Source organism: Rutilus rutilus (genome assembly GCF_951802725.1).
Source record: "Rutilus rutilus genome assembly, chromosome: 6".
In the NCBI taxonomy this organism is placed as follows: domain Eukaryota; kingdom Metazoa; phylum Chordata; class Actinopteri; order Cypriniformes; family Leuciscidae; genus Rutilus; species Rutilus rutilus.
Window position 1 is genome coordinate 44,474,073 of NC_140214.1, and position 12,375 is coordinate 44,486,447.

The 12,375-nt window shown below is 39.0% G+C and overlaps 1 protein-coding gene across 1 annotated transcript; it reads left to right on the forward strand.

The window, feature by feature from the left end:
* The first annotated feature begins 5,465 nt into the window (after positions 1 to 5,465).
* LOC311292559 (peroxiredoxin-6-like) lies at positions 5,466 to 10,859 on the forward strand. The gene is made up of 5 exons (XM_084412284.1): positions 5,466 to 5,852; positions 8,237 to 8,393; positions 8,465 to 8,611; positions 10,335 to 10,481; positions 10,575 to 10,859. The coding sequence occupies exons 1-5, from the start codon at positions 5,761 to 5,763 to the stop codon at positions 10,716 to 10,718; spliced, it is 687 nt and encodes a 228-aa protein (XP_084268410.1). The 5' UTR covers positions 5,466 to 5,760; the 3' UTR covers positions 10,719 to 10,859.
* The last annotated feature ends 1,516 nt before the right edge of the window (positions 10,860 to 12,375 follow it).

Below are 12,375 nucleotides of genomic sequence, written 5' to 3' on the forward strand. Positions count from 1 at the left end.
ACCCGCTTAGAAAAGCGCCATGTTTTATTTTGTGTCACCATACTTAGTCGTGTAACTACTCGTGTAACTGTATTTAAAAAGGGAAACCGTGGAGGTGTTTGGTCGCTTCTAACTTCATCTCTGTTTGGATCCTAATGAATGATCTGGGCTAAGCTAAGCGCTAGCAAAGTGTTGCCGCGCGCCAGAGCGATTGAGTGCACACACTGAGACGAGAGAGGTATGTGTCAACTCGTCTTAGTTAAGGGAATAACATAGTTTAATATGAAGAAACGGTGGAGTGTTCCTTTAATAGTGCTGGCAAATGTCCCACACTAACTGAACTCTTGTGCATGATTTAGGGCCCTATGAAATCCGTTTTATTTTTTCTCAAATTCCGTTTTATTTTTTTTCAAATTCCGTTTTTTCGGATTTATTTTTAGCCCTTTCGGATTTTTCGGATTTGCTTGTTTTCTTTTCACTTCTAAGCTGTATTGACCTTTAAAAATTCAGTTACACAAACTCACAATTCAGCTTTTTTATTTAAATTGTTAATATATTCAGCAAAGCACATTCAAAATTCTCCAAAATTCAGCCAAACCTTCAACAAATCTCTGGCCAAAAATAAAAGTAACATGAAGGTAACAATTACAGGGTAGGATTGATGAATATTAAATGAAAGATTAAATTAGCCTTTAAATCATTTTTCACAAAGAATGCTTTATAAAAATATAAACCTCACATATTTAAGCCTTTAAATCATTTTTATAAAAAGAATGAGTCAAAAAAGATAAATTACTGACATTTAGGCTACAAATACAATGCATATTAGCTTATCTTTAATTATTAATAGTAAAATTCGGTCCGATTTTCCCGTGGCGTCTGTCGTTGTTATCCAACCATGCACTGCACTCTCCACAACAACAAAGAAGTTTAAGTAGCTAATAGATTTCCACCACCGAAAAACTCTTGCTGTAGCTCTGCTACAAGATTTATTTACGGAGAAGAGAAAAACACCTAGTGTTTGTGGTGCACCCCCATCCTTTATGTTGACTGAGCTTTCAATGTTGTTACGGAAAGGGTGAAGTTGATACGTTGGTTCTTGTCACATGAACTGCGGTGCGCTTGCGACATTCTGAAAAGTTGAGGTGTTTTCATCTCGCTGCGCTTGGAAAAAATGAGCGCGTCGCTTCAATTATGAGCGCGCTTGCCGCGCGCCTACATTTGAAATAACGGACTTGAGCGCGCAAAAGACACAACATTAGAACGGCCCCTTGACGTGCTAGTTACCTCCAATCAGGCCACGGAGACGGTAAAAGATACGCAGCAAGAAGAAACACTAGTGGTTCACGCGTGCGCGCATGCTGAAAAGCGCGCTGTTTGCATCCCTGTATATAACTGTATTGACGGATGTCTCTCTTTATGGCTCTGGGTTTAGGTAGAGACCTTTAAATAATAATAAAAAAAAGTTTATTTAATATGTCAACAAAATATATGCAAATTCCGGGCGATTCCGTGCGTATAAGAGAATTCCGTTTTCATGTGTAAATTCCGTGATTCCGTCCGCGTTTTCCGCATCACGGAAATCATAGGGCCCTAATGATTGTCATTTGTAAGGAATGGAGTCACATTTGAAATGGTTTCTTTTGTTACAGGCTCATCGTGTCCACCATCACATTTCTCTTGCTCACTGTTTCTGAAGAGTGGGCAGAAGGCAAGACGAAGAAGATCAATTCAAACAGACTTTATTAATACAAGGAAAACCTAAACCAAACTCAGAACTAACCTTAAGAAGAACCGACAAGAAACACAGGCAGAAATATACTGGGAGAAACAAAGAGCACTAATTAGGTAACAGCTGAAAACAATGACTAATCAAATTGGAAGCCATGGTGACGAATAAAAGAGCTAACTCAGACAGGGTGATGGTGACATCAGAAAATACAGTCCAAACACAATGACCTGTTACACCCACAGATCAGTCTCTCTAAACCACAACAGCCTCACAACATCTCCATGACCAGACCAACACCATCAATGAGAATCTGATCTTAAAAGACAAACTGACGCTCTCTCATCAGACAGACTTACCACTTTCTTTTAAAAAGCAGGGTAAAAGACCACCGAAACAAACAATATTTATCATTTATTCACGTTTTCAAAACTCTTCACAGAGTTCTCCTAACCAACTTTCATCTTGGTATGTCAGTTTATTTAAAATGATACAAAAAGTTTATTTAAAGTTTATTTCAGTTTATTTAAAATGATACCATCATACCAAAATGCACTAAAACTATGGGAGTAAAATCATGCCAAATGTTTTTGAAACAAAAAAAGCTTGTTGAATTGCACTTATTGAAAAAATATGCATTGCATTAATGTGCTTGCATTTTAATGCATTGTATTTTCAGGGCTTGCATATTTATGGGCTGAAATTCAACATGGTTGTATATTTAAGCTGTGAATATTTAAATTCAAAACATTTCACATAATTTCATTATTAAAACAACCCCCAACCCAACGCAAAACATCATCAAACTATGCTCAATCGTTTGTGCTGGTTTGTGCTGTAAAAAGTTTCGTTTGTGCTGTTTCATTTTTTTTAGATATTAAAAGAATATTTTTAGGTCATTCTGAGGTCACTCAGCCCCCCCACATGCTCCAAATTCACCCAAAATAGTCTCGTTCGTTTGTGCTTCGTTTGTGCCGGTAAAATTTTCGTTTGTGCTGTGTCGGGTTTTAAAATATAAAAAATTGAATTATAGATGATGACGTCACCAGCCCCCCCACATGCTTCAAATTCACCCAAAATAGTCTTGTTCGTTTGTGCTGGTTTGTGCCGTTAAAATTTTCTTGCCCAAAAATGCTGAAGTTACATTAAACTACGACTTGATGGCACACGCGCACAAATCCATTTTGCTCAGAGAGAAAGAGTGGCAGAAAAAAAAGAGTCTGACATAATGTCTGAACAACATGACGTTTTTAATAAACACTACAGGGACTACAAAAACACTTATAAGAAGTTGATGTTCTATTAAATCATCTTTATCAGCATCTAACATTTTAGAGATTGAATAAATGACAAACCCGATAAAATGCTCCTACATCGTAGGCTAGGCTACTCAGAGCCGGCCCGAGGCATAAGCGAATTAAGCGGCTGCTTAGGGCCCCCTGGCCACCCAATCGAGTTTTTTTTTTTTTTTACATATTAATTCATTTAAACAAGTGACATGAATGAATTAATGACTAATTCAAGACAAGAAAATTCTGATTTCATGATCAATATACCTGCCTACAACTGCTGCGGTGTCTGCCAGTGTTTGAGTCATGCGCATAACCTCGCGTGCATATTCGTGCGCAAAGTCACGGTAATGTTAAGCCATGTCACAAAATTTTGATTTGATCAGTGATTGATGATTGACATTTAAATTAATGATTTATCCTTTAAATTTAATAATATTCAGAACAGAACAAGAATAAGGCTCACGTATCTCTCTCATTAGAATCAAAATGTTTCAACATTTGCGATGTATTTGGATTGTAAACTATTCTTTATTATAGCCTTTGTACTTAACTCACGTTCCAATATCGACGGAAAAAATCCGTCTCTTCACACGCGCAAAAAAGTGCTTGGAAACATCCCAGTGGAGCGGAGCTTACGCTGAATGGTACAAATTGTACTACTGACTATTTAAACAGAGCAGCGTAATTTTTATAGGTTGACTATTTTATTATTATATTTTATTTCGGCTACAATGAACAGGCTGCGATGTCAATATTACAATGCTGGAATGTTGTGTGTGTGTGTGTGTGTGAGGCGCGGGCGCGATCAAACAGTGGAAACATAAAAACATACTCCGTCATGTTCATACAAGACATCATTCAAACTGCAAAGTGTTGCAAAACGTTGGAGGATATTTTGCAAATAATTTATTTAATGTGTTTTGTGACAATTTGTTTTCAGAAGTTTCAAAGAGTTAGTAAAAGAGTAAAGAAAAACTTAAAACTTTTTATTTAAGTAGGCCTATCTATTTTGTATTTAGTATTTATTTTGTATTAATACATAACCTCATTGTATTCATTTATAATGTAACATTATATTGTGTCAAAAATCATCAAACAGGTGACTCCGCGTGGTGGGAGGGGGCCCCCAAATCAAATTCTGCTTAGGGCCCCCAAAAGGCTCGGGCCGGCACTGAGGCTACTGACTAACTTCACACAAAAATACAGAGCTGTCTATTTTTGATCTTGTGACCGTTGATTGATCTATTTTATTCAGTCAGCCTTGTATAGGCTTAAAAGAAATCAACATTTAATTTGATTTAATTTCTGATATTTTAAAACCCAACGCAGCACAAACGAAAATTTTAACGGCACAAACCAGCACAAACGAACAAGACTATTTTGGGTGAATTTGAAGCATGTGGGGGGGCTGGTGACGTCATCGTCTATAATTCACTTTCTGATATCTTAAAACCCGACACAGCACAAACAAAAATTTTACCGGCACAAACCAGCACAAACGAAGCACAAACGAACTAGACTATTTTGGGTGAATTTGGAGCATGAGTGACCTCAGAATGACCTAAAAATATTATTTTAATATCTAAAAAACGGAAACAGCACAAACGGAGCACAAACGATTGAACATAGTTTGACGACGTTTTGCGTTGGGTGTGGGGCCAACTTCAGGCAGGTTTGCTACCTGGGTCAGTCAGTCATTCATTCATTAAAACGGATTTACAGAAATGGAGCAAGCGTCAGTATTTGTGATGATTATCAGGGCCAGTATATATGTGTGGAAAAGCTGATAAAGACACAAAAGCTGTGTTTACATTTAAGTCTTCACTGTTACTTCTGTACATGTAAGCAGCTTTCTCTACCGTGAACAAGATTATAATGTTATTCCCTGATGCTGACATACAGATCAAACTGGCCCGTCTGACAGTCTCGATCACTGCCTCATGTGTCTGGGCCATAAGCATGATGAGGTAGTGTTCATGGAGGAGTCATGAACCCACTGTGGGAAGATGACCATAGCGATGCTGAGATCGAGACTCCAGTATCTCGAAAGAGGAGGAGTCCCCTCTGCTATTCCCCGATCTGAGCCACTTCAGGTAATACACAGGGTGAACTGAGGGTTACGGTGGGCCCCCCACCCCACACACATACACTGATGCTGTGATCACTGTGTGAAGAGTTTTCAAATAGTGACATAGGTATTGAGAAACAGGTCCTGGTGACTGTATAAAACTGTAATGTGTGAGAAAAACACAAGTAAAATCATCATACCTGTAGAGAAAATATGCTTGCAAATCAAGTGCTCTCTCACACCCTCCCACACACCAAACCACACTAACATGCAATACAGACAAAGAGAGAGAGAGAGAGAGAGAGACAGAGAGAGAGAGAGAGAGAGAGAGGACAGAGTACAAGTCATGTCAATAAAGCTCATTTGAATTTGAATTTGAGAGAGAGAGAGAGAGAGAGAGAGAGAGAGAGAGAGAGAGAGAAAGTGAAAGAGAGAGGACAGAGAGAGAGAGAGAACAGACAGAGAGAGAGAGCGAGAGAGAGAGAGAGTGAGAGAGGACAGAGAGAGAGAGAGAACAGACAGAGAGAGAGAGCGAGAGAGAGAGAGAGTGAGAGAGGACAGAGAGAGAGAGAGAACAGACAGAGAGAGAGAGCGAGAGAGAGAGAGAGAACAGACAGAGAGAGAGAGCGAGAGAGAGAGAGTGAGAGAGGACAGAGAGAGAGAGAGAGAGAGAGAGAGAGAGATGCTTCAAGATGCCGGGGATGCTGTTAGGAGACATCGTTCCCAATTTCGAAGCCGATTCCACTTTTGGCAGATTGAAACTTCATGATTTTCTCGGGGATTGGTAAGTGTAATGCGTTCATGTGTGCTTGTGATATGAGAGTGTGTTGTTTGATATGTGTTATTCATCATAGATTACAATACCAGTAGTTTTATTCTCAATAGCATCTTCCTGAGGTCACACTAACAATATTCCCTCTTTTCTCTCCTCCTCTGTGTTCTTCTTCTTATTCAGTATTGGTTATTAGTGAATTGTGTGGCTCGGATATAAGACACGTTTCTCTCGTAATGTCCTCACAATGGACAGCATGTGCTAGTCAGGTATCTTTGATAAAACCGTACATGGTCAAAGCCGTTGTGTGTTCCTGTGTGGTGATTGTGTTTGTAGGTCATGCGGTCGTGACTCGTGACGCCACTGTTACCGTCTCTTCAGCTTCATCCAAACGCTGACACGGCTTGACACACATAAAGAGCAGAGTCGACAAAAACACTCTGAACTCTCTGTTATGAACACTATCTCTGAGAATCCTCCCGTTCGCCACCGGACGCCTCCATCTCCTGAGTATTAGTACAACTGGACTACATTTCCCAGAACCACATGCCTGGACTTATTACACACACACACACACACACACACACACACACACCTGTTAACTATATTAGCACTGAGCATGCTTGGCTCACTGTGAAGTTTTGTCTTATCACGGCTAACATTTCCAAGCATTGTTTTGCCTGTGTTCTGACCCTTGGACTGTTTATGACTCTTGCTGGCTGTATTTTTATCCCTGCTCTGTTTACCTGGATATTGACCCGTTTGTTTGCTGCCTGCTCTGATACTTCTCCTGTTATGACCTCGACTGCTGCTTTGCCTACGCGTCTGCTTGTATATCTCTCTGTTTATCAACCCCTGCCTGTATACTGTCCTCCGAGTCCTCATCACACACTGACAAAGTGAAGAACCTTCTGGCCTGTCCTCACTTTCTGAGACCCTGTTTGAGGGTCAAGACTTGCTTTTAGGGCTGAGGTTATAATTAGGCTAAGGTTAGGGCAAGGGTTTGGGACTAAGTTGTGGGTTTAGTGATATCAGACCCTGTTATGCTGAAGCTTCTCTGTGAACAAAGCAGAAACTTGCGTAAATGATGCACTAAACAGCTGCTCTTTGCTAGAGTTACTAGATCAGAGAAACTCAATCACAAATGCTTTTTTATCTCTCTTTGCATGTTTTCACAGTCCTTTCTGTTTTAATGAGATTCAGAGAATATTTTAATAATCAATGATCTTCGGTTGGTTATTCATTTATTGAACATCAAAACACTCATAAGTCACTGATAAAATGTCTTCAGCAAATGGAAATTGACCCGCTTCACATTTCCAGTTTCTCAGAAGCAGAAGTGCTCAAAGTTGGATAAACTTCTATAGTGGCGAAAGGAAACTACAACAAATACAGTTTTGCTATAGCATCTCTATGACATTAAAGAGGATAAACGTGGAGAGATTGATTATGTTGGTCAGAAGAGAGCACCAGCGTTAACTAGTTTACTGTAATTTAATACCAAAGCAATACAACTTTTAAAAATAATCTTTTAAAAATGTAATGTACATTTATAACACAAAGTATAGTGCATTTATACATCACTGAAAACTCCTGTAATAATCTACAGTTCTTTGTGAAGAAACAGTGTCTGTGTGTCTATGACCAAAATATGCAATGCACAGAAATGCTGTAAGTCTTAAAATGTGTTTATGATTCTTACTCAGATATGTATGAACGCACACTTCTGCCACAGAAGAAAATCATGCTTTACTAAATCTTAATTAAGACATTAAACTTCATAATTATAAGATAAAAATTGTAAGTAATTTATTACATTCATAATAATTCGACTTTTGTCAATTATTAGTAAGTTATTATTATATTAGTAAGTTACAATTATTATTAAAAAATAAAAAGATGAACATAGCCTAGTAAGTCATAATTATGCAATTAAAAAGTCAAAGTTATGGCACACTAAGTCAATTACAGTATGACGAAATTATGGCATACAAACGTCATAATTATGAAATACTAATAATTGACATGAGTCAAAATAAGATAGTATATTTGTCTTTTTATCTCATAATCATTACTTATTATGTCACAATTCTGACAAAGTCATAATTATGAGATTAGAATCTAAATTATTACATTAAAAGACAAAATTATGACATACTAATTATCATGACATTAAAATTTGGAATTATGAGAAAGTCAAAAATATGACATACCAATTCATAATTTTGACATACAAAATACTTTTACTACATACTTGCATACTAAATACATACTTTCGATGTCGCAATTTCATATCTATGATTTACAAAGCGTGATTTCTTTTATTCTCCTGTGGCGGTAATGGGCTCCCACAGTTCTGTCATTCCCCTTGAGTGACCTGAGTTTCTCCTCGTCAGCTGGGGCGTCCTGTTCTCTCATCCTCGAGACTTCACTCCTGTCTGCACCACTGAACTCGGCAGAGCAGCTCAACTCAGTCCAGAGTTCAGCAGACGCAACGTCAAGCTGATCGCGCTCTCCGTCGACAGCCTCGAAGACCATCACGGCTGGAGCAAGGTTCGCTTCTTTCAGTCTGTAGTGTCTCTCTGAATGACCTGCTGCTAATGAGTCTCCATGGATGATTTCAGGACATCTTGGCTTACAATAACGCGGAGTCCGGAAGCGAGTTCCCTTTCCCAATCATAGCGGATGCTGGGAGGCATCTGGTGGAGACGCTGGGCATGCTGGACCCGGAGGAGAAGGATCAGACCGGGATGCCGCTCAGCGCGCGATGCGTAAGTGCACTGCACACATGAATAAAGCTTCAAAAACAGAGCAAATTTCAGTAACACTTTAGTTTAGGGTCCAATACTCACCAGAAACTAGTTGCTTAAGTTTATTACTAGGATATTGGCTGTTTATTAGTACTTATAAAGCACATATTAATGCCTTATTCTGCTTGACCATATTATCCATCCTTAATCCTACCCAATACCTAAACTTAACCTTTACCGTACTAACTATTAATAATCAGTAATTAGGATTTTATATTAGGAGTAATTAGGAGCCAACTTCATAGTTAATAGTCAGAATTGGACCTTAATCTAACGTGTGACCCAAATCTCAAATAAAAATGGCGAATAAAAAGAGAATGTTGTGGCCAACAATAGTAGCTACAATTACTGGGACTAACATAACATGCCTGAAAAGAGTGTAAACCTGGTTGTGTGTTTGTTGATTCTGTTATTTTTGCAGCAAGAAAAAAAAAATTAATAAAAAAAAAAAAAAAAAACTGAATATTTACTTAATCAAAAAGTCACACTTTACATTTGCTGTCTTTAACTACTATGTGCCTGCATAAAAAAAATAGTTAGGTACATTGTACTTACTCTGTTCATGTTGTATTGTAAAACACTTGTGCTGCTATTGAAATGGGATACGGGTAAAGTTAGGAACAGGTGGTCATGCCCACGCCCGACTATCCCTCCAAATACACCCAAATTCTGATCACAGACACCGGTCACATTCACAGCCACAATCAAGGACTCAATAAAACCTGCACTTCCAATCAGTCAGTGTCTGGTGTCCAAAAGCATACAGACTCTTGTAATGTCTCCATCGGTGGTCATGCCCATGAGACATGACTAACTGAGACTTGTTACAGCACTTGTATACTGTTTTACTGTTGTTGGTCTGATTGCTTCTATTGTTCTCCTCATTTGTAAGTCGCTTTGGATAAAAGCTTCTGCTAAATGATTAAATGTAATTGTGTATGCCCTGTCCCATATCGACTCTACATCCGAGCCACAAGAACCTCCTGACACAATACTGCCTTCATCCAATATTGTCAGTCCCATACACTGGACCCTGAACCATGAGATCGCAGACGGCTCTCTAACCGAGCCTCCTCCACCAGGCTGCCCCGCCAACCATGTCTACATCCCATCCTCACTCCGTCTGGATCCCATGGACACCGTTCACTCCTTACTGGACACTGGCCACCCTGGGACCAATCAAACCCTCTTGCTCCTCCAAGATTGGTACTCGTGGCCTAATCTGAAGGCTTGTTCTGGGAATGTGCCGTCTCCGAGAGTCCCTGCCACTTACCATCTTGTAAACTTCTCCTGTTGCCCATTCCAGACCATCCATGATCACATCTAGGAACGGATTTAATCACCGATGAGCCTTGATTACTTGTGTTCTCGTCATATTGAATAGATTCTCTAAATCATGCAAGATGATGCTCCTCAAGGGTCTCCCCATGGCTATGGAAACAGCAGAGCTACTTTCAACCATGTCTTCCGTATTTTTGGTCTGCCTAAATATATAGTTTCAAACCGAGGACGACTTAGGGAGTAGGGGGATGATGCCATTTCAACCTGCTCTGCATGCTTGGTGGTTTACTGAATAAGAGAAGAGTTTAACATATCTGAAAAGGTTGGGTCACTGGTTTGGACAGAGCCATCAACCCTTTACACTGCACTAATTGATTTCTTAATGTGTGCATTTTTCGTTCAGGTATTTGTGATTGGTCCAGATAAGAAGTTGAAGCTGTCCATTCTCTATCCTGCATCAACGGGACGTAACTTTGACGAGATTCTGCGTGTGGTTGACTCTTTGCAGTTAACGGCACACAACCGTGTGGCCACACCTGTGGACTGGCGGGTGAGAAATGTCAAGCCTGGTCTGTTTGAAGTGTGTGTGTCTGTTCCTGTCATCAGTGTGTAATGAGTGACGCTCATCTGCTGTTGTTTGAAGCCTGGAGACAGTGTTATGGTGCCGCCCAGCATCCCTGAGCAGGAGGCCGTGACGCTCTTCCCCGCTGGAGTTTACACCAAAGACCTGCCCTCCGGGAAGAAGTACCTGCGCTACACACCACAACCAAACCCCCATCAGGAGTGAGCGTACAGACGGCTGATGTGTGGATTCAGTGATGCTGTGTGTGAGCAGCTGTTCGTAAAACACCAGTGCTGTTCTCAAAGGAAGAGGCAAAGTCCTCACATGTTCCACACACAATTTACAGGTTAAATATTACTTACACTCACAAAAAAATAAAATAAATGAACAATACAATTCTAATTTGTATTTTTACATTTTAAATGTAATGTTTTATTTATTCAAACTATGTATTTCATCAACTAACATCAAATTTTGTATTTCATAACTAACACAGTTGCATAGTTCAACTATATAGTTCAAGTATAGATTTTAAAACACACACATATATAAATATATACACACACACACACACACATTTTAGTCCAATTAATGACTAGCAATGGCTTTATTATCTTAAGTGTGGTGTTGGCATTGCATTTAAATACATTTCTTTCATATAAGGAAAACAAATAGCACACTCTACTAAAGAAAAATGAATGTGACATTCCCCATCTTCCAATTTAAAAATATTTTGGTGGGCCATAAGAGATTACACCCGTCCAGGTGGGATGAAAGTAAAATTAGAAAAGTGAGAGGACACCTTTTCTCGAGGCCGGAAGGACACGTCACATTTCAGAATCCCAGGGAAAGGCTGCACACTGTGTGCATCAAAAGGATTCGTTTTATTTCTTTAAAACTGACACTTAATTACTAGTGTAGGTTAAAAAAACAGTTTTTATTTATTTATCTCTACCGCTGTGCATATCACTGGATATAAATACAAATATAATAATCTATAGTCTATAATACTGTTCTGGAAACAAACTTTTGGAATAGTGAGAAACGATCCTCATTTTTATAATGAGTTATTAACAATTATCAAATCACTTCTAGGCTATGTTGTAAAGTTTTTCTTTCTTCAAAGCAGACCAGGAGACGTTGGGATCACGTTCAAACAGAAGAGTTTCTTTATTTGAGCGCGGCTGCGGTTTCTTCCAACATAATCTAAAGTATATACAGTATGCATTGTAGTTATATACATTCCAAGGGGGAGGGATTACATAGAGGTGGAGACTCTGAACAAAGCATGCAAATGAAGTAGGAACACACCCTACTCTGAGTCCAATTGAATCAGCATGACTATTCACATGCTGATACTGGCCAGGAGCTCCAATTCCAAGGGCCATCCCAGAGCCATTAAAGAGAAAAGGTGAAAGTAAATCAACCTAACGATTCAACATCTGGGCTCCGAAAGGTGAGAATCAAGTGATCTAACTCATTTAAAACACAATAGAGAAAACAGGTCTGGCAGGAAAGGAGACTCTTTGCTGGAGACTCAATAATCATCTGAAATCAGTCTACTAAACTTTATCAGGTTATATACTATTGCAGTGGAAAAACTAAATTAAACCTTTAATAAAAATGTAATCCAACACTTCCCCCTTTGAGAGTTCTAATAACTCTCACAAAAATACAAATTTATACACTTAAAAGTTAATTCTTGTAACTTGTGTAAGTTACAGGTACGTATAACTTATTCTGTGCTGTGTCCTTGATTTACATGAGTGTCATAGTTCTTCTCAAAACCATAACTGTTGACACCTGCGACGCAGGGTGTAAAATGTCATATAAACTACATGATTACACAGAAAACCATGTAGCATAAGAGTGGAATTCTTGA

Coding starts and splice junctions, on each gene's coding strand:
- LOC311292559 (XM_084412284.1), top strand. CDS start 5,761: ATGCCGGGGATGCTGTTAGGAGACATCGTTCCCAATTTCGAAGCCGAT. Junction 8,612..10,334: donor TGCCGCTCAGCGCGCGATGC/GTAAGTGCACTG, acceptor TTTTTCGTTCAG/GTATTTGTGATTGGTCCAGA. Junction 10,482..10,574: donor CCACACCTGTGGACTGGCGG/GTGAGAAATGTC, acceptor TGTTGTTTGAAG/CCTGGAGACAGTGTTATGGT.